The following is a 25,857-nucleotide window of genomic DNA, read 5'->3' as shown; positions in this document are numbered from 1 at the left end:
CCGCCCTGGGAGACACAGTCCACATTTTCGCCTTGAAGAAGATACCGGAGGAGGAACCGTGGATTAACAACCGGGCAGAGCTTAGGATGCTGATACGCTGTATTCTCTTGGCAAGTATCTCTCCGGGCCCGTTTCCCCATCTTAAATGGGCTTTATCCTCGTGGGGCGCTAAAATCACGATGGTGTGGCAGACCCCAGGAGGGGTCTCTCCGGGCAAGTAGCAGCTGGTAAGTTCGGCCACTTCAGGGCGCAGAAGGATTTGTAAGCAGCGAGAGGTCTGCTAAGGGTTAAACACAGTTTACGCTTGCGCTTTATGGGAGGGAGGAATTCTGGGTGCGCTGGCGCGTGCGCGGCCCCGGAGGCAGCTGGATGCGCATGCGCCCTTAGTTGGCGGGAGTTTCGGTACCGGCGGCCGTTGCTTGGGGCGTGGTCTGCGGAAAATGTACGGGACCGGTACTGGGAGCGAGAGGCCCGGGGGTCCAGGTATGACCGGTGGCCGCAGAGAGTGACCTGCAATCTTGTATTTGAAGAACAGAGACTTCAGAATGGACGGGCATCACTCCGAGGTGAGGAAGTCGCATACCTTTCCCCGGACGCTCCTCCACTCACTCCCGCACCCGCCCATTGGGCGTCTGACCTCGGCCCACTCCAAGCCGATCGCCGCTAACCCACAGCGAGCAGTAGGGGTGTCTCAGGGTGCTGCGGCCTACCCTGGCCGAGAGGAAACCCGAGGACCGCCCGCGCCCCTCCCTTGCCATGTCTGCAGAGCCAGTGGTCCAGACTCCTGAACAGTGGCTGAAGGGTAGGGCTGGATCACAGAATTCCGCCTCTGCCCCAGACTGGGTGCGTAACTAGCTTGGGCCTGGCTTTTGCCCTCCGAACTTCAGTTCCTCTATCTACAACGAGGGGTGAGAGATAGTATTAATGCTTATGGAGCTGTGGAAAGGATTAAATGGGCTAATGAGATAATGATGCAAATAAAGCACTCACATACAACACTGGCCCTGGCATATAATATGTCTAACAAGAAACTTAACTAATGACAGCTGTTGCTGGTATCGCCCAGGCTTGAATACGTGATAGTCATAACTGCGGGGACTTAGCTCTTTGACCTATCCGTTCTTGTTCTCTTTTCCACGTCGTCCCTCCAGATATTCATTAAGCAACCCCCTTCCCTACAGATTTTTGCTGGGAGGGAAGGGTAAGCATGGCTGATGTAGAAATGCCTCAGTCAGTCCTTGGTGACAGGCACTAAGGAATACAAATACAGTCTGGCTGGGGGGACAGACTTGGAATCAGGCTTGGCAGCTAGTGCTAGGGAGGCCAAGGGGTGGAGTAACCAACTCTGCCAAAGAGAAGTGGTGTGAAAGCTTCACATTTAAGCTAGTTTGGGCAGGATGAGTAGGTTGGACAGGCCATATGTGCAAAGATTCGAACGTGGTACAGGAAGGGAAGTGGCAGGAGAGAGTGGCGGGAATGGATGGGTAGGTTGGGACCAGCTTATGAAAACTGTTGAATACACTGGAAAAATCTTTGCTACTGTCTAAGGGACGGATAGGAGAGGAGCAGTATTGGATGCAGGAAAACTAGCAGACAGATTGTTAGATTATTGGGTGGAGAGTGGGTGGAGGTGTTGGAAATTACCGGACCTGAAATAAACTAGGAACTGGAAGTGGAGAAAAGATTGAGAGTCAAACTCATAGACACAAACAAGAGAATTGCAGTTACCAGAGGGGGATAGGGAGAGGATAAAGGGTATAATATGCAAAACAGTTTACTGTTGTACTATTATTAATGTATTTTTCCATACGAACAACTGTAAACATACTTTGCCCCCCTCGGCCCTGTATAGTGATGGAAGAGGTCTAGACTTAGGACAATGAACACACAGTGCAGTATATAGACATCGTATTATAAAGTTGTACACTTGAAATTTAGATAATGTCATTAACCAATGTCACTTTAATAAATTTAATTTTTAAAAAGATTTAGAGAGACTGTTGGAGGTAGAATGGATGGATTTTTGGGTCTGAAGAGTTAAGAATAAAAAGTAGAGGATGATGTGATTGTTCTAGTTTGGAAGACCACTTAGGTCATAATGCCATCGACTGAATTAGGAAATTAGGGGCTAGTTAAGCACAAAATAATGTGGCAATAAGATAGGTTATGTGTTCAGGGATATATGAGTGTTTCTAGTGAACTGGAGGTGACAACCCCGCTGATAGTCTTTGTGGAAGTGGTGGGTGAAGCAGCATTGGGCTGGGCCTTGTCAGTAGGTAAATTTCATGGGACAGAGACTGATAATTGAGAGGCTGGAAAACACAAGGCCTATTCTAGTGTAGTAAAACCCCAGCGAGATGGGCTGAATGCGTAGAACAGATCACCTCATTTTCCTGTTTTAGGGTTCTCCAGGCAGGATGACTTCGGGGACCAGATCAGAGACTGTAGAAGGTGAGTATTGTTCTTTTTACCTTGGGTTCAGATTTCTCAACTATACTCAAATGCTTTCCCGGCTCTTCGTGGAGTTGGAATCACATATTCATGTATTTGCACAGGTGCTTCCAAAGTGTTTCCATGATCTGGGTCATATGTTTTCTTTTTCCATCTTTTTGTACCAAAACTTGGTTGTGGTGGGTTTGATCTTATATTTTGACTTTTTTATAACAAGTGCTACAAGAGGAACCGGTTACATCTAAGGCTCAGGCTCATCAATCGGAATCAAATCCCAGCCCTGTGGAAGTGTGTGACAGATTGCCTGCCTCCCTGGAGATGACTCAAGGCGTTTCAAAGGAAAGGATTCCCATTGGCTGTGAAAAAGGGGGAAGTTGTGATCTCAGCCACGAGGAAGCACTTCAGTCCAGGTCCCTTCGTTTGTTTCCCCAAGAGCAGTCTGCCCATCATCAAGACAGAAGGCAGTCCTGGCGGCGAGCAAGTATGAAAGGAATGAACAGGCGGAAGTCACTGCCTCCCTTTCATCAGGGCATCACAGGTGGGGTGCTGCGTCTATACGACAGTGGAGTTGCAGCTCAGCTAAAATGTGGCAGTGAGGCAGGGCAGAAAGCATGGTGAGACAGACTTGACTTTGCTACTGATTAGCCATGTGACTGAGTAAATCACATCATGTCTCTGAGTCTGTTTCCTCATCTAAAAGAGGAACAATCTAAGATGATGAGTACTGTGTCAAACACCTAGTAAGTGTTCACTATTAATGATTTTACGTCATGTTATTACCTAGCTGCCCATTGTAATTTACACCATGAACAATAGTTCTGGTTTACAGCTGTCCAACACACCTCTGTTGGGATTAGAGGTATTGAGATTTCTTCCTGTGGCTTTCTGCTTCATGTCCTAAAGTGGAATGGAAGGTACATGGGTTGCTACCTTTCAGGCTTTATAACAAAATATCTCAGAGGCAAGATACTCATAAAAATATCTAGAGTGAAAAGCAAGTTTTTAGACATGTCATAGTTGAATGTGATTTTGTATACATTTGTAATAATAACTACATTTCAGTGAGTGTTGATGCACAGGATTTAATGTGGAAAGTCTGGCATGTTTCAGAAAAAGCCGTGTGACCTGAGGCAGGTTATTTTCTCTGTCTTAATAGTCCTTTTCAGTAAGTGGGATGAGATAAGACCTATTTTTACAGGATTGTGTGAGTAGTAAACAAATTGATATATAACACAGTACTTGGCATGTGGTAAATAGCTTAAAAGTTAAGCTATTGTGATTATTTTAGAGCTGTTACCTCACTTCCAGATGGCCTGCTGTCTAACAGGAAGTCTGGGTAAAAACAGCCCTTTAGCATATCAGAAAATTGCTGCCACAGTTATGCTCATGTGCTTTACTCCATCGATGTGCCCAGAAAGCATCAGCAGTTCCCTAGGATTACCCCAGCCTTTATCTCCCTTCCAGAGCATGTGGACCTGAAAATCTGTGTCTCAGAAAATCACTGTATAGTAAGATTGATTTTTCTTCCAGTTATTCCTGGCCAACTGCTAGATTTCTTTGGTTATAGGCAGAGGGTATTCCGTTGTTCTTGACTAACAGCAGTGAGAAGTTGTCAAGAGAAGAAACAGAACTTTACAAACAAAACCACCTGAAAGTAGAGAACGAAAAGACACACACGTATCTCTCAAATTGTCAAAGTAAACTTCCTTTGCTATATAATAACTGATGTTTTATTTATTTATTTTTAGAGGAAGGGGAAGGGAGAGAGAGAGAGAAACATTGTGTGGTTGCCTCTTGCACCCCCCTCACCGGGGACCTGGCCTGTAACCCAGACCCTGACAGGGAATCAAACTGGCAACCTTTTGGTTCTCAGGCCAGTGCTCAATTGCCTGAGCCATGCCACCCAGGGCAATAACTGATGTTTTTAAATGGACGTAATTGGAAAAACATGTCTCCATCCTGTACTTGTTTGAGGATTCAGTGGCATAATTATGTAAAATGCCTGTCCAATTCAGGCTGCTTCACCATGTGACCTTGGGCGAGTCACCTACTACCCACTTTTTGTGCCTCAGTGTCATCGTCTGTAAAATAAAACAGATAAGATATTTGCCTCAAGTTTTACTGAGGTGTGTATAGCGTTTAATAAAGCCTTTTAAAACAAGTGTTCAACAAATTACCATTAATGTCATTAGGTCATATTGTAGATGACGTCATGGTATTACTGGGAAAAACATAGGTTTTGGTGACAGACTTGTGATTGAATTCTTGCTTCACCAGTTTGTGGCTTCAAACAAGTCATCTCCCCTCTGAGCTTCAGTTTCCCCATCTGTAAAGTGGAGCTCATAGATTTTAAGAGGACCCTTAAGACAGTGTATTTAAAGCCCACCTAAGGGCCTGTCATAGAAATGCTCAAATATTCCCATCTCCTTTCTTTGAACAGTGAATATAAAATAGCAAAAAAGTTATTTGTCCACCTTGTTTAAAAAGACAAGATTTTAATGTATTACATGAAAGGTCCATAAAACTTTAAAACTAGGATGCACAAATGGGTAAAATTGCATTCCTTGGTAATTGTGAAAAAATCAGATGTGACCATGTATGAATTCTTCCTTTAATCAGAGAAGGCTGCTTGTGGGCATTCTTGCCTTAAGCTGGACTGCATCCAGAGGGAGGGAGATTCCAGGTGCCTTGCTTGGCTAGTTGTGTGGCTAGTTGTGTGGCTGCCCCGCTCCCTGAATGTGGTGTCTCTGTGTTAGAGCTCAGCAGGTCCATCAGTGTCGATCTAGCAGAAAGCAAGCGGCTTCGCTCACTCCTGCTTTCCAGCTTCCAGGTGAGATTTTCAGGACTGGGAAATGCTTTTCTTCTTGCCCTTTATTATTTGTTACTTATTATTTATTTTTATTATTTATTCTTATTTATTGATATAAGAGAGGGAAACGGTGATTTGTTATTCCACTTGTCTATATATTCATTAGTTGCTTCTTGTATGTGCCTTAACTGGGATCAAACCCACAACCTTGACACAGCGGGACGACACTGTGCCTGGCCTAAGCCCCCCCCCCCCCTTTTAACTTACTATGACAGTCCCAGTGCTGTGTGATGCGTCTGTTAAAATTAAAAGATGTTTCTCTCGAGTTGGGACTAATGTAGAAGCCAGATTATTCCCAGGGGCTGATTTGGTCTGGACTAGGCTCTCTGTCCCATTGGTGCTGCTGCTGCTAACTGAGCAGCTAACAGTGAGAGAATTCCCCAGCCTAATATCTTCTGCCATTGGCAGCAAATGACAGGAAATAATGGTAATTTAAAGTGAGTGGAAGTCAAAATCTAAGCTAAAGCAAACATTTGAGGTCTGAGTATATACTAAGTCGGTATTCTATAGCTAGCTGTTTATTATATGAGTTCAGATAAGCAAGTCATTTGTGTGAAATGACCACTTTTTTCTCAAACCAAAAATCAAAACATACAGTCTTACCAACAAGTATTTTCCTGAGCTATTTGATTATTTTAAAAATCTTAGGTATAAAAATTATATCATGTTTACTTCATATTTATTAAACATCATAAAATTACACAAACTTCATTGGGACTGGAATGGAAAATTTTGGTTGTTGTTTACTAAAAATGCTTTTCTTTATTTAGTTCTCTGTTCAGAAACTTGAACCTTTCCTAAAGGACACGGAGGGCTTCAGTCTTGAAAGTTTTAGAGCCAAAGGTAAGTTGCTAAGAATAGACAAGCGAGCGTTGACCTTGAGCTGTACTTTCTGTTAAAGTTAGTAGAGGCCCCACTTTCCAGACCCCCATTCGCAGGAGCTGCTACCTTACAAAACCAGCCCCCTTTTCTTTTTTTTTTTTTTTGAAATTGCATTAAAAAAAGAATATATGCTAATGAAGTTCAGAAGGTATAAAAGTGAAAAGTAAGCCTGCCTCCCACCCCAGACCCAATTTGTAGCTCCTCTCCACAGAGGCAACTACAACCACCAGCTTTTTACATATCATTGAAGAGATACTGCATTTGCAAACAATTAGACATTAAAATCAGTTAAACTCTCTGCACTGTTACTTACCTCGTCTTTTGTTTTTCCTTTTTAAGACTTTATTTATTTTTAGACAGAGGGGAAGAAAGGGAGAAAGACAGGGAGAGAAACATCAATGTGTGGATGCCTCTCATATGCCCTCTACTGGGGACCTGGCCTGCAGGCCAGGCATGTGCCCTGACTGGGAATCAAAGTGGCAACCCTTTGGTTCACGGGCGGATGCCATACCAGCCAGGGAGAGAATGAGCATTTTAAAATATTATTTAGAACCATATGTCCTTCACTTTCTGTTCATATATCCTTTGCTCATTTTTGAAAATTGACATGTTGGCATTTTGTATTGATTTATAGTAACTCTATTAAGGAAAGTAGCTGTTTATCTGTGATATAAGTTATAAATATTCTTTTCCAGGAACTAATTTTTAGCTTTCTAGGAAGTAGCTATTCTTCATTCAGTAGCTATGAAATCATCCAGGGTCAGAATACTCAATGTTACCCACTTAAAAAACCTAGAAAATACACGAACTCAGACTTGTTAATTAAAATTGTTTATCGCCCTGGCTGACATAGCTCAGTGGATTGAGCATGGGCCTGTGAACCAAAAAGCTGCCGGTTTGATTCCCAGTCAGGGCACATGCCTGGGTTGCAGGCCAGGTCCCCAGTGGGGGTCATGTGAGAGGCAGCCACACATTGATGTTTCTCTCCCTCTCTTTCTCTCTCCCTTCCCCACTCTAAAATTAAATAAATAAAATCTTTAAAAAAATTTTGTTTACCTCAGCCCTGCCTGTGTGGCTCAGTTCCTTGGAGCGTCATTCTATAAACTGAAAGATCGCAGATTGGATTCCTGATCAGGCCAAAGGCCTAGGTTGCAGGTTTGGTCCCCCTTCTGGGCACATTCAGGAAGTAACCTATTGCCGTTCTCTCACCTTGAGGTTTCTGTCTCTCTGCATCTCCCTCTCTCTCGGGAATTAATGGGCACGGCCTCGGGTGAGAATTAAAAACTATCTCAGAATTGGACCATCACTGTAATTAGAATAGAGATGTCAAGGCTGTCTTGATGGCTATTTAACATCCTTTCCCTTCTTCATTTTTTCACCTGAAGGTATAGCACAGAACTGTTTTTACCTTATGTATTTTTATAAAATCTTTTTTTTTTTAAGATTTTATTTATTTATCTTTAGAGGGGAAGGGAAGGAGAGAGGGAGAGAAACATCAATGTATAGTTGCCTTTCGTGCATCCTCTGCTGGGAACTGGCCTGCAGGGAACCAGCCGGCAACCCAGGCATGTGCCCTGACTGGGAATCGAACCGCGATTGTCTGGTTCGCAGGCCCGAGCTCTACCTTATGTATTTTTAGAGAGAGGGGAAGGGAGGGAGAAAGAGGGAGAGAAATATGGATGTGTGAGAGAAACACTGATCAGTTGCCTCTCGCACACACCTCGACTGGGGACTGAACCTGAAACTCAGGCATATGCCCTGACTGGGAATCAAACCGGTGATGCTTTGCTTTGCAGAACAACGCCCAGCCAGCTGAGCCACACAAGTCAGGGCTGCCTGTAATTCTTTATTCGACTTCAGCATTTTCTGTTACACTCTTTTCTGTTGCCTAACTTTTCTGATAGATTTCCTTTCAGTGCTAGCAGCTCAGATCTGTTGAAAAGAATGAAATGTCAATGCAGATAAACCTTTTCAACTGCTTTTTCACCAGTCAGATATTAAAAAAAAAAAACACTGCCAATAAATGCCATGAAGAAGAATTGTCTTTCATTTTATCTAAACCTACTCAAAGGGAAAAAAACTTTGCATATTTATGCCACTTTTTTTAATGGGTGAGAGGGAAACCTAGAGCTGGGACCACCTTACGTGTGTTAATGTCTCTGTCAGCATCTTGCTGTGAAAATTTATGTTCTCTTTATAACATGTAATTTTATTCTCTCCAGCATCTTCTCTTTCTGAAGAGTTGAAACATTTTGCAGATGGACTAGAAAGTAATGGAACTCTACAGAAATGTTTTGAGGATTCAAAAGGGTGAGTTCAATTGCCTTCTGTTCTAAATTATACTTTAAGACCTTTTATTATAATTAGTTGTTCATTTACTCAAGAGACATTTATCCAGCCCTGACTGGTGTGACTCAGTTGGCTGGGCATCGTCCTGCAAAGGGAAATGTCCCCATTTCAGATGCCGCCCAGGGCACATGCCTGGGTTGCAGGTTGGGTCCTGGCCAGGGCACATACAGGAGGCAACTGATTGATGCTACTTACTCACACCAGTGCTACTCTTCCTCTCTTTCTCCCTCACTCCCCCTCTCTAAAAATAAATAAATAAAATCTTAAAAAAAACAGGAAACATTTATCCAGCATCTTCTACATGCCAGGCTTTCTAGATGTTGGAGTTGTAGGTGATAACTAAGTCAAACAAATTCTCTGTTCTGATATATTTTATAGGAGAGACAATCAAACAAGTACATAGATAATGGTTTAAGGTAGTGATCTAGGAAGTCAGTAATAGTGATCTGAGAGGGTGGGTTAGTCAGGTCTCAGAAAAGACCTTCAATGAATTGACCTTCGAACTGAGACCTGTAAGACCTGAATGGTGAGAAGGAACCTGCCACGGGAAGATGAAAGGAAAAGCATTCTTCAGGTCTCTGCTAGCCGTGCAACTTATGTTCGTTAGCTGTCAACAAACAATTGAATATTAAGAGTAATTTAGAAATCCCACTCCTTCTCCGTTCCTATATAGGGGTGGGGCCCAGCCCTCTACCCCTTGCCTCGCAATACATCTTGTCACTAGAGCTTACATCATAAAGTTTTTAGTTTTGACTGTGCCAAGGTCTGCTTTTCCGTCCATCCTTAGACTTAACGTTGCTATTCAGGAAATGGAAGATACTTTGTCTCACTCTTCCCCGGACCGTGTCCTCAGGCGTTCAGAACGGTCCGCCACTTGACACGTGCTGGCAGCTGTCCGGCAGCGCACCTCCAGCAAAGCGCAGCTGCCCCAAGGCTCCGGTGGTAGAATTGTTTACCTCTGCACCAAGAAGGTTGGGAAAGCGCCAAAATCTGCCTGTGGAATGTGCCCAGGCCGACTTCAGGGAGCTCGTGCCGTGAGACCTAGAGTTCTAATGAGGTTGTCTAAACCGCAAAAACACGTCCGCGGGGCCTGTGGTGGATCCGGTGTGCTAAATCCGTCCGCCACAGAATCAAGCCTGCTTTCCTTACCGAGGAGCAGAAAACTTGTGCAAGTGTTGAAGGCACAAGCACAGTCAGAAAGCTAAATTAAAAATCAAGGTTTTTTGAGTAATAAAAATAAAAAAATTATTTTGGTTCAATTTAGCATCTTTTTTTTTTTTTTTTTAAGAGAAGGAAAGCCCTGGCTGGTGTAGCTCAGTGGATTGAGCATGGGCCTGTGAACCAAAATATCTCGTTCAATTCCCCGTCAGGGCACATGCCTGGGTTGCAGGCCAGTTCCCAACAGGGGACGCACCAAGAGCAACCATACATTGATATTTCTCTTCTTCTCTCCTTCCCTTCTCTTCTAAAGATAAATAAATAAAAAAATTTTTTAAATTATTAAAAAAATAAAAAGTAAATTTTAAAAATTTTTTAAAAAAAGAGAGAGAGGGAATGAAACATCGCCATGTGGTTGCCTCTTGCACGGCCCCTACTGGGGACCTGACCCACAACCCAGGCATATGCCCTGACAGGGAATTAAACCAGTGACCCTTTGCTTCCCAGGCCAGCAGTCAATCCACTGAGCCACACCAGCCAGAGCCAACTGAGCATCTTTTTTTTTTTTTTTAATATTTTATTTATTTATTTTTAGAGAAAGGGGAAGGGAGGGAGAAAGAGAAGGAGAGAAACATCAATGTGTGGTTGCCTCCTGCATGCCCCCCACCGGGGACCCGGCCTGCAACCCAGGCATGTGCCCCGACCAGGAACCGAACCGGTGGCCCTTTGCTTCACAGGCCCGCGCTCAGTCCACTGAGCCACACCGGCCAGGGCTGAGCATCTTTTTTAATGCAGCATATGTAAGCCATAGGCTGCTGCGTCTCAGCCAGCAGTGGCGGCGGCTGTGTGTTGTAGGCCTTGGTAGAAAAACATGAAAGGTGGAACGACTTGTTTGCCTTTGTCGGGTAGAGAACCAAGTAGTCTGCAGAAGTTTGGCATTTTCAGTGCTTTTCCATTAAGATTAATCACCCAGCTGAGTTGAGCCATTGGTATAAGTAAAATATAACTGCTGTCCAGCAATAGCTTTAGTTTAAGGAGGAAGACATAGTCATATGCAAAAAACATTGTTGAGCCTTAAAAGATCTTAAGGTATTGATAGTGGAAGGGGAAGAGATTGAAAAATGTGGAAGTTGAAAGATTGAAAACCCCAGATATTCAGGGTTAAAGGAATACTTTAAGAAGGGTTCGTCTGGCTATGTGTGAATTGGAATTTATGAGAGAAATAAAAGATGAGACATAGTATAAAAGTGAGAATCCAAGAGTAAATATTGTTCAAAGATACATTCTGGCCCTGACTGGTTTGGCTCTGTTGGAACATTGTCCCATAAACTGAAAGGTTGCAGGTTCAATTCCCAGTCGGGGCACATGCCTAGGTTCTGTGTTCTATCCCCCACTGCGGCATGTATGGAAGGCAACCGATTGATGTTTCTCCCATGTCGATGTTTCTCTCTCCCCCTCTCTTTCTCTCCCTCCCCACCCCTCCCTCTCTGTTTCCCCATCCCCTTAGTTTCTGTGTAATCAGTAAATAAATATATTTATATTTTTTAAAAAGGTAAATTCTGGATGTGTTTTGTTGCCTTTAAAGTTATGTAAAGTGTCATATTAAAAGCAAGTGCTCTTGAAAGATGTGTGTTAATCTCATAATTCTATATCCTAGAAAAGCATCAGATTTGTCCTTGGAAACATCAGTGGCTGAGATGAAGGAATACATAACAAAGTGAGTGAAAATGAGTGAACCTTTGTTAGAAAATCTAAATTCCTTTGGGTAAAATAACTAACCCTGGGAGAATAATAAACATGTTGTTGAGTGTGACTGCTAGTGTAGCAACATTAGAAGTTAGAAAGCTGTGTGGATCTTAGGGCTGAACTGATGGGCAATTTCATAGAAAGGAGTCTGGGCAATAAGGATGTTACAGGTTTTAAGAACTCATGTTTAATTTTATTAATAATATCCTCTAAATCAGTCATGGTTTCTAATTTCTTTTTTTTTTCAACTTTATTTGATTTTATTGATTATGCCATTACAGTTGTTCTATCTCCACCCCTTCATTCCCCTCCACCCTGCACCCCCTGCCCCCACCATTCCCCCCTTTAGTTTATGATCATGTGTCTCAAGTTCTTTAGATTCTATATTTCCCATACTATTCTTGCCCTCCCCCCTGTCTATTTTCTACCTACTGTCTATGCTACTTATTTTCTGTACCTTCTCCCCCCTTCCCCTCCTCCCACTCCCCTGTTGCTAACCGTCCATGAGATCTTCATTTCTATGGTTCTGCTCCTGATCTAGCTGTCCCCTTAGTTTGCTTTTGTTTTAGGTGTGGTTGTTAATAACTGTGAGTTTGCTGTCCTTTCACTATTCATCTTTTTTATCTTCTTTTTCTTAGATAAGTCCCTTTAACATTTCATGTAATAAGGGCTTGGTGATGATGAACTCCTTGAATTTGATCTTATGTGAGAAGCACTTTATCTGTTCTTCCATTCTAGATGAAAGTTTTGCTGGATAGAGCAATCTTGGATGTAGGTCTTTGGATTTCATGACTTAGAATACCTCTTTCCAGCCCCTTCTTGCCTATAAGGTCTCTTTTGAGAAATCAGCTGACAGTCTGATGGGAACTCCTTTGTAGGTGATTGCCCCCTTAGCTCTTGCTGCTTCTAGGATTCTCTCCTTCATTTTAATCTTGGCTAATTTAATTATGATGTGCCTTGGTGTATTTCTTCTTGGGTCCACTTCTTTGGGACTCTCTGAGCTTCCTGGATTTCCTGGAAGTCTATTTCCTTTGCCAGATTGGGGAATTTCTCCTTTATTATTTGTTCAAATATGTTTTCCACTGGTGGCTGTTCTTCTCCCCTTCTGGTACCCCTATAATTCAGATGTTGGAACATTTAAAGATGTCCTGGATGTTCCTAAGCCTCTCCTCATTTTTTTGAATTCTTGTTTCTTCATTCTTTTCTGTTTGGTCTTTTTTTTCTTCCTTTTGGTCCACTCCCTTGATTTGAGTCCCAGTTTCCTTTCCATCACTATTGGTTTCCTGTGCAATTCCTTTCATTTCAATTAGTTTTGCCTTCATGTGTTCCTCTAATTTGTGACTAAAATCAACCAGTTCTGTGAGTATCCTGATCACCAGTGCTTTGAACTGTGCACCTGAAAGTTTGGCTATTTCTTCATCGCTTAGAGTTATGGGCTCTGGGGCTTTGAGATGATCTTGAGCCATAATGTTTTGGTCTGTTGGAGCCTGTTATGTATGAGGTAAAGCCTTAGGTATTCACCAGGGCGGGGTAACCCAGTTTCTGGGTTGTGATGCTGTATGTGGGGGCGGGGTCAGAGCGGGGCAATGGCGGCCCCCTCTGCTGCTTCCCACCGCTGGGGCCTGCTCAGTCAGTCTCACTGCTCACTCCCTTGTCGGTCTATCTGCCTGCGAATGTGTGACCATGGTCTGCCTGCTGCCCTGCACCCTCGCTGGGTCCACCCGTTGCAACCTCACGCCTGGGATCCGAGTGCCTGAGTCCGTCTGACCGAGTTTTCCTGTGCAACCCCGCTCCACCAGCTGCTGGCTTCACCCCTCTTACCAGTCCGGCTGAAGAATTAATTGTTATCAGACTTCCAAAAAGTTCAATTTTTGTGTTTTGGCTGTGTTTTCTGCTGCTAAAATTTTGTTGTCTATAAATTTGATTGTGCGAGAAGGCATGGAGTCTCCACCCATGCTTCCATCTTGGCAGAAGTCTCTCTAATCTTTTAATGACCTTTAATTCAAACCTTAGAGCCAGACTAGACAATGAGATCATCAAAAATTAACAGAATTTTTTCTTTATTCTGTAGGTTTTCTTTAGAACGTCAGACGTGGGATCAACTCTTGCTGCACTACCAGAAGGAAGCTGAAGAGATCGTATCCAGGTTAGATCTATGACTGGAAAAATCAGAAGCTATCATTTTACCTTGAGGAGTTTGATTTGAATTGGTTTCAGTTCTGTTATACAAATTGAATTGAGTGATGAACCCTTCCTCATAGGCTAATCAACTCATCAACGATCTGTAAAATATGTATTGGTACTCTCTGACCTTAAATGGAGAGTCAGGGAAAGGAAAAGGAGTTGATATCACTATTTACAATAAAAAAACAGAACTGCCTATGTTTTGTGTCTTTGGCTGCCATCACACATCCTGCGGGAGACAGGCACATCTCTACCGTGTATCCGGAAACCCGGGGCTGGGCCAAAAACAGTAGTCAGTGGACTTCAGTGGGCTCATGGCCTTTGAGCTGCAGATGTGGGAGAGAACCCTGGCCAGCGCCTTCATGGAGATGCAAAGACACGAAAGGGTGATGGAAAGAGGATATGTGCCTGGGTCTTAAAGGAACAAGAAAGTGGGAAAGTGCTAGATTTTTAATTAGTTGGCCATCTAAGCAAGTGATTTTGAGCTTTTTTTCCAAACAGAATCTTAGCTAGGAACCCAACTGTAGAATGGGAGCCAAAACCCCAATTGCAGAAGTGGCCTTTTAGTAGAGAGATACTTTGAGGACTATGTTTTGAAAAACTTCCCTAAGGTGGGCATTGACAGTTAACCAGTTACTTTTATTCACTCATTACATGTTCTGTTTATGAAGATAAATAATGTATAAGATGGCAGTTTCACAGTAAAAACTTTTTTAAATTATATTTTATTGTTTATTCTATTATAGTTGTCCCAATTTTTCCCCCTTTGCCCCCCTACACCCAACTCCTCAGGCAATCCCCCACACTGTTGCCCAGGTCCATGGGTCATTCATATGTGTTCTTTGGCTGCTCTAGTCCCTATGCTGTACTTTATATCCCCATGACTATTCTGTGACTTCCAATTTGTATTTCTTAATCCCTTCACATTTTGAGTCCATCCCCCAGGTCCCCCCTCCCATCTGGCAACCATCAAAACATTAGCTTTATCTCTGATTCTGTTTCTGTTTTACTTGTTTGTTTTGGTTTGGTTTGGTTTTTAGGTTCAATTGTTGATAGGTATGCATTTATCTCCATTTTATTGTTTATATTTTGTATCTTAAAGAAAACCCTTTAATAACTTATAATACTGGTTTGGTGGTTATGAACTCCTTTAGTTTTTTTCTTGCCTGGGAAGTTCTTTATTTTTTTATTCTAAATGATAGTTTTGCTGGGGAGAGTAATCTTGCTTGTAGGTCACTGCTTTTCATCACTGAATATTTCTTACCAATCCCTTCTACTCTGCAAAGTTTCTTTTTGAGAAATCAGCTGACAGTCTTTTGGGTACTGCCCTGTAGGTACTAACTGCTTTTCTCTTGCTGCCTTTAAAATTCTCTCTCTTTAACCTTTGGCATTTTAATTATGATGTGGTTTGCTGTGGGTCTCTTTGGGTTCATTTTGTTTGGGATGCTGCACTTCTTGGACTTGTATGTCTGTTTCAAATAGGTTTCCAATTTCTTGCTCTCTCTTCTCCTTCTGGCACCCCCATGATGTGAATGTTGGCACACTTGAAATGTTCCAGAGGCTTCTTACACTATCCTCATTTTTTTTTATTCTTTTTTCTTCTTGCTATTTTGTTGGCTCCTTGCTGCTTCCTTATATTCCAAATTGTTGACTCGATTCTTGGCTTCATTCACTCTACTGTTGATTCCCTGTAAATTGTTCTGTATTTCAATTAGTGTATCCTTCATTTCTGACTGGCTCCTTTTTATTCTGTTGAGGTCCTCACTAAGTTCCTTGTAGCCAGTGCTTTGAATTCTGCATCCAACAGATTGCTCATCTCCATTTTATTATTTTTTTCTGGTGTTGTTTTCTTCATTCGGACCATGTTTGTCTTCTTGTTTTGGCAGTCTCTCTGTGTTTCTTTCTGTGTGTTAGGTAGAGCTGCAATGTCTCCCAGGCTTGGTAGAGTGGCCTAATGTAGTAGGTGTCCCATAGGGTTCACTGGCACAGCCTCTGCTATCACCTAAGCTGGGTACTCAAGGTGTGCCCACCATAGATAGCGCTGTGTACACCCTCCTGTTTTAGTTGAGCCTTGATTGCTGTTGGCCTGTCTAAGGTCAGCCATTGCCTGTATTCTGTCTGGGGACACACTGCATGAGCTACAAAGTGATCTGCAGGTGGCTGCTACTTGTGCTGGGCTTGGAGGTCCCCAGGAGAGGCCAAGCTGTGAACCAAGGCTGGCTACTGTTAATTTTGGGCCTGGGGTAACTTAGCAAGAGGTTCAGGTCTTGGGGCTTGCTGAAGCCAGATATTGCTTGTTTGAGAGAATTTAGGAAAATCTGAAGCATGGGCCAAGACAAGCCGTATGGAAAAGCCACTGGAAACAGCTTGGATGGGCCTGAAAGCTGGGTGGCAGAGGGCCTCAGGGAATCATCAGAGTGGGGCAAGCAGTGTGAGCCAGGTTGATGGAGTCTCAGATATGGCGCCCACCTGCTTGCTCTATGTGGGGAGGGCTCAGGAAAGCAACAGTGGCCTTTGCCAGCACTTTTGTCAGGGAGAAAGCTGCCTCCCAGCTCTTGCCCTGATGCTGGACAGTTCATTTCCTCCCTGTATGTCTCTGATGCCTTTCAATCTGCTGCCAAGGGAGTGAGTTTGAGTATGTCTGTGTACAGGCCCTTTAAAAGGAACTGCCTGAGATACCAGTTTATACAGCCTTAATCTCCGCTGGTTTTTAGAACCAGAAGTCAGGGAGACTTACCTTCCTGGCACTGGAATCTGGGCTGGAGGACCTGGCGTGGGGCTGGGATCCCTGGCTCCTGAGTAATCCCTCCCGATTTTTATCTGCCGCACGTGGGAGTGGGGCCAGCCCTTTTCAAGTCCCCCCCCCACACACACACACCATAATCAATGTAGGTTTTTTATATTTTTATTTCTTTTTAGACAGAGGGGGAGAGAGAGGGAGAGAAATATCAATGTGTGGTTGCCTTGCACATGCCCCCCATGGGGAACCTGGCCTGTAGCCCAGGCATGTGCCCCGACTGGGAATTGAACCTGCGACCCTTGGGTCCACAGGCCTGTGCCCAATCCACTAAGCTACACCAGCCCAGGCAATGTGGTTTCTTTTTAAATTCCATAGTTGTAGGACTTCCATTCAGCTAGATTTCTAACAGTTCTGAAGGATGGTTGTTCTATGGTTTAGTTGTAAATCTGATCTGGTTATGTGAGGAAGTGAGCCATGTTTTCCAGACTAAAAACTTTTAATGCGACATAGCTTATCGGTCAAGAGGAATGCTTCTAGTAGTCTGTTCTGTTCATACCCTAATTGCTGCTTTGTTCTATGACCTTGAGCAAGCCACTTAATCTCTAAGCCTGAAGTTCCTCACTTAAAAATGGAGATAATAGGCTGTGGCTGGTGTGGCCCAGTGGATTGAGTGCCTTAGTGCTGGCCTGCAAACCAAAGTGTTGCGGGTTCAATTCCCAGTCTAGGGCACATGCCTGGGTTGCAGGCCAGGTCCCCAGTAGGGGGTGCATGAGAGGCAACCACATATTGATGTTTCCTTCTCTTTCTCCCTCCCTTTCCCTCTCTAAAAGTAAATAAATAAAATCTTTATTTAAAAAGTAGAGATAATAGTACCTACCTCATTCTCATTGGTGAGTGTTAAATGGAAAGTGCTGAGCAGTGTCTGGCATTCAGTAAATTGTAGTAGTTGCTCTTATGAAAGGGTCATCAGTGTTCATGAACTCTCCATCATATCCAGTTATTCAGATGGTCGAAGTGGCCCAGCAGTTTTTGGTGAAAGATCACAGACATTGACTTCAGGATAGCAAGCTTTGGCTCTACTCCACCCTAGCTGGGGTCCTTTTTGTAAGTTGACCTTACAGTTAGGTGGAGTCAACTGATGTGAAGCTTCTAGCATTTCTTGGAGTCCAGTGAGATAAAAAAAACTAATACTGGGTAATGGTTTCAGACCCCCTTGTTAATAAGAGGGGGTACCGTAGAGCCTGTGTCTACAGTGGGGTGGAAGAATATTGCTCCAGATTAATGAAGTCTTATTGAAGGTTTTTGTCCTTAGGTAATCTTTCAGATTTTCCCCAGAAAATGATTATGAAATTCCTTGAAAGCTCTTTTTTTATTTTATTATTTTTAGAGAATCGACCGAAACAAAAATTACTGAAGTTGAAGTGGAACCTACAACATACCTTAGGTCTTCCCAGAGTGAGGTTCTTAATACAAAGCCTGACTACCAGGAAATACTGCAGAGCCAGAACAAAGTCTTTGACTGTGTGGAGTTGCTGGTGAGTTGGGCCATGTTTGTATTTGGTTCAGTTATCCAACTTTGCCACCTTGTCACCCTTGGAAATGAAGAGACCTGGAGAATATGTGTAATGAGATGAGATAAGTATATTTAACCCTACCTGGGTGAACCATGGAGAGACAATTTAAAAAACAAGTATGTGGTGATAAGCGCTCATAAAGCATCGTAAGGGAGAGAGAGTACCAGGCGTGTAGCAGGTTGCTATGTAGAGCAGTTAATGAGGGTTTCTCTAATGTGACATTTTAATAGAGATCAGAAAGAAATGAGGAGGTGAGCCCTGAGGACATTTGAGAGAAGACTGTCATTCCAAGTATCAATGGGGTTAATAAAGGGTAATTCGAGTAGAGTTTATTTGTAAAGGGGCTATGGATGAAGGTTACTGGGAAACCACAAGGGTTAGTGAAGGCACCGGGTGGGGGCTTCAGGACAGCTGAGCTCATACTACCCCTGGACCTGTAGGGAGGAGAAAAGGAAGAGTTACTAGGGCACCCGAGGGGATGGCCACGACCCTCAGTGAGAGACACAGCTAACTCAGGAGGGTCCTCCCTGGAACAGGCCTGGGTAAAACTACCCAGACCTCATTCAGCTCCCTCCCTCTCGGGCTCCCTCTTGGCCAAACCCACCCAGAACTCAGAGGACATGGAATCCTGTTGGCAGTTATCCAGGTCAGCCTTCTGGGGAATAGAGCAGTGTGGAGGAGTGGAATGTGGATCTGGAGGAGCAAACAGAAGATGTCTGGTATAAGTGTCCCAGGCCGAAAGGGCAGCACAAGCACAGCTCGGGAGCAGAGGCTTGCCCGGTGTGTTTGAGGAACATCGAAGCAGCCATGGACTGTTACAGCTCACAGCTGTCTTTCATCTGCAGATGGACGAACTGCAAGGATCAGTGAAGCAGCTGCATGCCTTTATGGACGAAAGTACCCAGTGCTTCCAGAAGATGTCAGCACAGCTCGGTGAGTATGTCTCTTGAGGGGACCAGAAGGATAACCCTTCAGATCCAAACTGCACCTCAGGTGCCTGTAGCGCATGGTCTCAGAGAGTAAGGCCCACATCAAGTGGTTGTTCCCCACCCCCCCATAATTATTATGTGTGAGTACTCAGAGTTGACGGGAAATTCTAGATGTGAATTCCACAGAAGCATAATAGACTAAATCCCAACAAACTGTCTTTTTTTAGTGCATCTGAGATTGAAGAAATATCCATTGCCCTTTTTCCCCTTTGCGTCATTCAAAAATCCACAAAGTGACACTGATAATACTTATCCATAGCTTTTTCTGACCTGCTTCAGCCTTAAATTACTGCCATACATACCTTTATTTTTTCTTTTTTAAAATTTAATTATTGTTCAAGTACAGTTTTTTTTACTCCCATCCCAGCCCACCCCCCATCTTTTCTTTTTTTTTTTTTTAATGTTTTTTAAATATATTTTTAAAGATTTTATTTATTTTTAGAGACGGGAAGGGAAGGAGAAAGAGGGGATGAAACATCAATGTGTAGTTGCCTCTCACATGCCCCTACTGGGGACCTGGACCACAACCCAGGCATGTGCCCAGAGTGGGAATTGAACTGGCACCCTTTGGTTCACAGGCTCACACTTAGTCCACTGTGCTACACCAGCCAGGGCTTATTTTCTTATTCACCACATTGTAGTGTGGTTGTAGTTACAGCTGGCTTTCCTACCAGATTGTCGTCTCCTTAAGGACAGAGATTATCTGTCATTTTAATGCCCTTCAGTGTCTGGCAGTGTTCATACTGTATGTTTTCAATAAATCTTACTTGAATTCAATTGAAACTTGTTTTTTTCTCCTTTCTTCTGTAGGGAAAAAAAGCACACAACAGTTAGATTCTTCACCAGCTCGAAAACTTCTCAAGCTTCAGTTACGAAACCTACCCAACGCACATTGTTCTAAGTCTTGTCAGTGACCTTAAGTATCTTTCTGCCACAAGGTGCTGCAGAGCAGAGAGGGGAAGAATGCGCCAGCTCGTGGCGATCGCATGGCTGTCTGAACTCTTGGTAGCTACCCGGCTGCCTTTGATAACTGGCTGACTGAAGAGCACTTTGATTTTATTCTAAAAGTGACAACATTTATATATCCAAAAGAATGTTGTATGGACACTTTTCCCAAGAATGTGCAAAATATTTCAAGTTTCTGTTTTGGAATGACCATCAGAACTAGTGGCCTAGTATTTTAAATATCCTCTATGTTCCCAAATCTTCATCTTGTATAGATTTTTTTCAAGTTTTGAAATACCCAAAGTCACTGAGGATCAAATTCAATGAAACATTTTAGGGGTCAAGTTGCATTCTGGTTGTGAAGGAATGAGAGTAATTTTCTAGTGTGTGTGACTCTTAGGTAGAAAAGTCGCAGGCATTGTTTATATCATATGGATACATATATCACTTCATAAGATGTCCAGATTGGGGAAATACCACTCATTTTCCATGCCCTGACGCCCAGAGTTTGCTTCAGCTTTTAATATTGAGTCAGCATCCTAAGTCCTGGATCATGGCAAGAAATGGCTAAGTATTCCTTTTTATTGTTCTCTGTTAATAATCTGCATTATAAAATTGTACATAATTAAACGTTTTTCGTTGTCTTCATGTATATTTTGAGTGTACAAAAAAGAAACGGAAAGGTTTGCCCTGGCTGGTGTAGCTCAGTGGGTTGAGCATGGGCCTGTGAAGCAAAGTATTGTGGTTCTATTCTCAGTCAGGGCACATGCCTGGGTTGCAGGCCAGGTCACTGGTGGGGGTGGGTGTATAGGAGGAAAAAACAAAACAAAACACCCAGATATGGGGCCTCCCCACATGATTCTCACTGTCTAGTGGGTATACAGGAAACAAGAAGAGACAACTCTGGAAGTGATGTTTTAATTGATTCGAGAAAGATGAAGGAGTTAAACGGCGAATATTTGAGTCAAAAGCAGCAGCATTTCCAGCCACCTGATGGGGGAGAGAATGAAGCATTCTGGGACACTAAAGAAAAAAACAGTAATGTAGGAATGCTGAGTGCCAGTGCAGAGCCACTGAAACGGGTTTGACATCATTAGGTTTTAAGAGAGAGAGATGGGGATCAGAACTTTATTTTTTATTTATTGATTTTTAGACAGGAAGGAAGAGAGATACTGATTTGCCCTACTTATTTATGCATTCATTAGTTGCTACTTTCTCTTTTTTTAAGATTTTATCTTTAGAGGGGAAGGAGAGAGGGAGAGAAATATCAATGTATGGTTGCCTCTCGTGTGTCCCCTGCTGGGAACTGGCCTGCAACCCAGGCATGTGCCCTGACTGGGAATTGAACTGCGATCCTTTGGTTCGCAGGCCTGCGCTCAATCCACTGAGCCACACCAGCCAGGGCCATTGGTTGCTTCTTATATGTGCCCTGGCTGGAGGTTGAACCTGCAATCTTGACATATGGGGATGATATTCTAACTGATGGAGTTACCTGGCCAGGGCAGAACTTTATTTTTACAAGATCATTCTAGTTGCTGAGTGGAGAATAGATAGCAGCAAGCAAGGTATGGATATGAAAGACCCATCAGGTATTGCGCTGGCTAGATGGGAAACAGTGGCCTGTGCTAGGACATGCTGGCAGTGGGCATGTGGGGTGCGCTGCTCGGAGTGTCTGGAACATTGCAGGCATTGTAACCTAGGTATTAAAAGCCTGTCACCGCAACTGGGAGAGACGGAAACTGATTAGATCAGGTATTAAGTGTAGGTTTGGTATCCTGGGTGACTCCATTTTGGGTCTAGTTTTTCTCTTTAGCACTACAATAAAATTAGAGTGCCAGAACCTATATCACAGGTATGCTATGAAGATTAGATTAGTAAGTTTAGGGCAGTGGTATCAATATGATGGAGGGTAAAGGCTTGAATAGCTGGGTGGATGATGGGAAAGCTAGTAGTTCAATTTGGGACACCAAGTGGGGAAGCTAAGTAGGCCGTTGGATATGCTGGTGGACGATTGAGTAGAAAAATATGGACTAGAGACAAATTTTGGAAGTTACTGATATGTATTTATTGAAGCCTCAAGAGTGGGTAATTTTATCCAGATTAGGGCAAAACAGAACTTTGGACAGTCCCAAGGAAAGCTGGGATTTTTAAAACCCAGAGGAGTGGTGTTGATCTATACTCAGAAGCAGAGTAGTATAATGGAAAGAATATAGAGTTTGAAATGAATCTTCATCTCATCCTCACTTTCCTTATTTCTAGAATGGGGACAGACAGATCATCTCCAAAGGTGATTGTACTTTCCTCCATTTTATTTACTATTATAAAAATTTGTTCGAACTCAAGCATAAGAAGTGTGTTTTAGTCTGTCTTGAACAGATAAACAATAGAATACAGAAAAACACTGTGGTACCTCAGTACTTGTTAATTTGTTCTGGAACTCGGGAGAAGTGCTGAGACCGACGAGTACCGAATGATGAAGCATTTTCTCTTGAGGGGTGTGGCGACTCATACAAGTTCTAGCAAGTGTGACAAGTCCCAAGCAAGCATCAAGGGCTGAAACTTTTTTCTCATCAAAATGTGACAAGTACAGGGTTTGATGAGTTCTGAAGCCAGCAAGAACCAAGGTATGACTGTAGTAAGTAATAAGCATTTTACATGCATATAGACCATAATGTTATGATATTACTTGTATATTTTTGTCACTAGAGATGAACACAAGGTTGGAGAGGCTTAATAATTTAACCAAGGACATAAAGATAGTGGAGGGTGAGCTAGAACTAATTTGGCACTCAGTAAATGTTAATGAATAAACATAAGTCATGTAATAAAAAGTTGTGCTCAGTCAATACTAGTTTTCCTTCTCAAATTTGGTCCAGGGATTGATAAATTACAGTATTATACACAGTTACTGCCCTTGGTGTTTGGTAACATTTGTTACATTTGCCCTAATTTAGTTCAGAGAATATTTTACTTCTAGTCATTGATCCTTAATAAATAATGTATTGCTGCCCTTAAAAAATAGGACATCCAGTTATTTTACCAGCAAGATGGATTTGTTTGGGCAACAAACAAATCCATCTTGCTGGTAAAATGGATTTGTTTGATAGAGAATTGCAATTCCCGATAAGTATGGTAATAGCAAAAGCTATAGTCAAGTCCAGCAAGCAAAGGAGAGGAACATTACAGAGGAAAAGGAATTTGGAAGGGGTTGTTTCTAATGAAAATCCATTGAAGGAAAGCAAGAGAGGCTGTCAACAGTTCCTCATTGGCTGAGTGAGTTGCTGGGCAAGGAAGGAAATTCTGTTGGAGTAATGTTAAAGAGAAAAACCACAGGCCCAAAATGGTGTCCTTGTGCCTAAGGCCCAGGATATTTAATGTCTGATCTAATGGCAGTTTCAACCTCTCCCAGAAACATAATTTTAAGTCAGCTCGTCTGGAATTTTCTGGTCAACACCAATGAGGTAGTCTGTCATGTGGGCTTCCTCTGCCCCTCAAAAAAGAGGCAATCTGCATGATAAAAACCCATCTGTTGCCCCCCTCCAAGGTGTCCCAGCCCCCTAGTAAGTCTTTTCCTTTTAAAATAACTCCATTGCCCTGGCTGGTGTGTCTCAATGGGTTCAGTGCCTGGCCTGTGTTAAAGGGTTGCCAGTTCCTTTCCTAGTCAGGACACGTGCTGTGCGAGAGGCAATCAATTGATGTTTCTCTCAGTCATTTGTTTCTCTCCCCGCTTCCCCTCTCTCTAGAAATGAATAAACAGAATCTCTAAAAAAATAAAATAGCTCCCTTGCTTCACCTTTCTTCCTATAAAAACCTTCCTTTTTGTACATCCGCGCTGAGTACTCTTCTATTTGCTAGATGGGATGCTACTGGATTCATGAATTGCTTAATAAAGCCAATTAGCTCTCTACAGTTAGTGATTGATTGATTGATTGATTGATTACAATGGTATGACTTGCAAGGTGCGTATCTTTCTGTTGGGGTAGGTAATTGATTCCTCCTGTAATTGATGCTGAGCGGCGGTGCCTGAGGGCTCCCCTTCCAGCCTGTCCTACACCATTTAAACGAAGCTTTTCCTTTATTAATTTTCACAAGACTAAAGTATAAACTTTTGGGAAAGGGATTTAGTCCCGTACGTTTTGGTGTTATTTAAATTGTTGGGCCATTAAGCTTAAGGTGGGTAATCATTCTAAAAAAATAATTCAATTTCTCGTGTTGCACCCAAGGAGATGGCGCAGTTGGCAGCTGTAACAGTGATATAAAGGTGGACTGAGTCTTGGATTCTAATTCTCTAAGTCACTGGGTCCAGTCTCCAGAATTGACTAGCCCCTTCCCCATGCCAAGCACTGCTAGGTGCCACGTGACCTTGGGTAAGGGCTCCGGCCCCAAGTGAAAGGATGCCACGCCCTACAAGGGTCCTCAGAGGCTTCAGGAGGGTGCGACTCCGTAGAAGGGAGGAGGCCTGGCGGACGCAGCGCTCAACCCCCTCCCTTCGGGTACTTATAATGTACGGTTCTCCGAGAATTACATCCAAGATGGCACCGTCGGCCGCTCCCGGCTCAGCCACCATCTTGGTAGTTCCGAGGCCGGCCTGAGCGGCACAACCGCGCGGCCCCGGAATCCTCAACGCGCCTGCGCGTCCGCACAGCCTCCCCCGCCCCTCTCGCTGCCGCTGTAGCCGCCGCTGCTGCACTGACGGCGGGTTCCCCCGCGCCCCAGGTGAGTGAACGCCTCAGCCCGGCCCGCCGGGGACGTGGCGCTGCTGGCGGGGCCCTAGCTCCCCTTGCTTTCACCCGCCCCGCCTCGTCCCTCGTGCGCGGTGGGGCCCCGGGCTCTGGCTGCCCGCCTCAGGACCCCCGGCGCTCTCCACTTCCCCAGCTCCTGGGTCCGGGTCAGCCCGGCCTCCCTCCGCCGTTCCCGGAGCCGAGGCGACAGCGTGCTGGCGGCAGGGGCTGAGCAGGGGTTGAGCCTCTGGGCGCCCACACTCTCGGTCGCCGGGAGCCACCTCAGGCGCGACCCCCTTTCTCCTGCTCTGCCGGCGGTGGGACTTGGTGGGCCTCGGTGTCGCGCACCCATCTGTTCCCTCCTCCCGCCCCGGCGCCAGGGAGGCTTGGGAGCTGCGCGGTGAGCTCTGGCGCAGCCCCACGGTGACCCTGCGAGGGAGGTGCTTCTTCGCCCCTCTTGACAGAGGAGGAAACTGAGGCAGAGATCGGAGAAGTGCCTGCCCAAGGTCACGCGGCCGACAGGCATGGGCCGGCTCTTGCCCTCGGTGTCTTGGGCCAGTACGGTTGAAATTTGATCTTAAGCCTTTAAAAAAAACTGAAATACACTTATCTCTGGATTTGCATTTTAACATCATAAAAGACTGCAAAAACTGTTTTCTTGTTGAAGAACAAATGAGATGTTGCTGTAATAATAGTAGTGTTATTAATAAGAGTTATTGTTCACCCGGTGCTTGCCGTGTGCCTGGGATCTTGCGGAACATTTCATTAAGATTCTCACTTAATCTGAGCGTTTCCCAATCACTGTGCCTCCTCCTTCCTTTTCACGCACTTTTTTTCTGCAGAGCTCGCCTCCCTTTGACAGGTAGATTCGGAGCCTTGCAGAAGCGGGGTGAGCCTGGCGAGCCTGCCCCCAGGTTTTCCTGAGCCGGGCCCCCAGAGGATATAATTAGCCTTTTCTGGCTGCCGGGACAGCGGAGCGGGCTGGCTGGGCTGGCTGGGTGTGGGGGTGACAGAGCAAATCTGGCGAGCCCTCACCCTATTCTGGGGCTTTCGGGCTCTGTTTTTACATTGCGCTTGAACATCTTAGTATCTAAAATAAAGTAGAGAAAGAGTGTTGACAAAGCGGTGCTGAATATAAGAAGCTACCACGATTTAAAGTCCCACAGGAACAGCTGTAAAATCATGTGAATGTTTCCTCCCCAAAATAACTAGCTCAAACTGTCTTTTTTTTTTCTTTCTTAGCAAATCC

The 25,857-nt window shown here is 44.0% G+C and overlaps 2 protein-coding genes across 6 annotated transcripts in view; both read left to right on the top strand.

Annotated features, from left to right (window-relative positions):
- Window positions 1-412: 412 nt before the first annotated feature.
- On the top strand, window positions 413-20,531 carry DSN1 (DSN1 component of MIS12 kinetochore complex). 5 transcript variants are annotated; one of them, XM_053670997.1, is made up of 11 exons: window positions 413-566; window positions 2,403-2,451; window positions 2,698-2,989; window positions 5,208-5,281; window positions 6,091-6,163; window positions 8,425-8,512; window positions 11,367-11,426; window positions 13,527-13,601; window positions 17,767-17,914; window positions 18,799-18,886; window positions 19,753-20,531. In XM_053670997.1, the coding sequence occupies exons 3-11, from the start codon at window positions 2,770-2,772 to the stop codon at window positions 19,854-19,856; spliced, it is 930 nt and encodes a 309-aa protein (XP_053526972.1). In that variant the 5' UTR covers window positions 413-566; window positions 2,403-2,451; window positions 2,698-2,769; the 3' UTR covers window positions 19,857-20,531. The 5 variants fall into 5 exon arrangements, with proteins under 5 accessions (XP_053526972.1, XP_037020570.2, XP_053526974.1 ...); XM_037164675.2 differs by having other exon boundaries at window positions 2,669-2,989; XM_053670996.1 differs by lacking the exon at window positions 413-566 and adding an exon at window positions 577-843 and having other exon boundaries at window positions 2,669-2,989.
- Window positions 20,532-24,379: 3,848 nt separating this feature from the next.
- NDRG3 (NDRG family member 3) overlaps window positions 24,380-25,857 on the top strand; it is a 71,090-nt gene continuing 69,612 nt past the window's right edge. The window contains exon 1 of the mRNA XM_037164533.2: window positions 24,380-24,603. The gene's annotated coding sequence lies outside the window, so the exon portion shown is untranslated. The remainder of the gene's footprint in view (window positions 24,604-25,857) is intronic.

This window comes from Artibeus jamaicensis, unplaced genomic scaffold, assembly GCF_021234435.1.
Source record: "Artibeus jamaicensis isolate MK-2021 breed Jamaican fruit bat unplaced genomic scaffold, CSHL_Jam_final contig_685, whole genome shotgun sequence".
Taxonomy (NCBI): domain Eukaryota; kingdom Metazoa; phylum Chordata; class Mammalia; order Chiroptera; family Phyllostomidae; genus Artibeus; species Artibeus jamaicensis.
Note: the sequence above shows the minus strand (reverse complement) of the source record. Positions and strands in the feature narration are given on the sequence as shown.

What these genes read in the sequence shown, in the direction of transcription:
- DSN1 (XM_053670996.1), top strand. Translation starts at nt 757, where the DNA reads ATGTCTGCAGAGCCAGTGGTCCAGACTCCTGAACAGTGGCTGAAGGGT. An exon ending in TGTTTTGAGGATTCAAAAGG is followed by an intron (nt 8,513 to 11,366) that starts GTGAGTTCAATT and finishes TCTATATCCTAG; the next exon opens with AAAAGCATCAGATTTGTCCT. An exon ending in GAAGATGTCAGCACAGCTCG is followed by an intron (nt 18,887 to 19,752) that starts GTGAGTATGTCT and finishes TTTCTTCTGTAG; the next exon opens with GGAAAAAAAGCACACAACAG.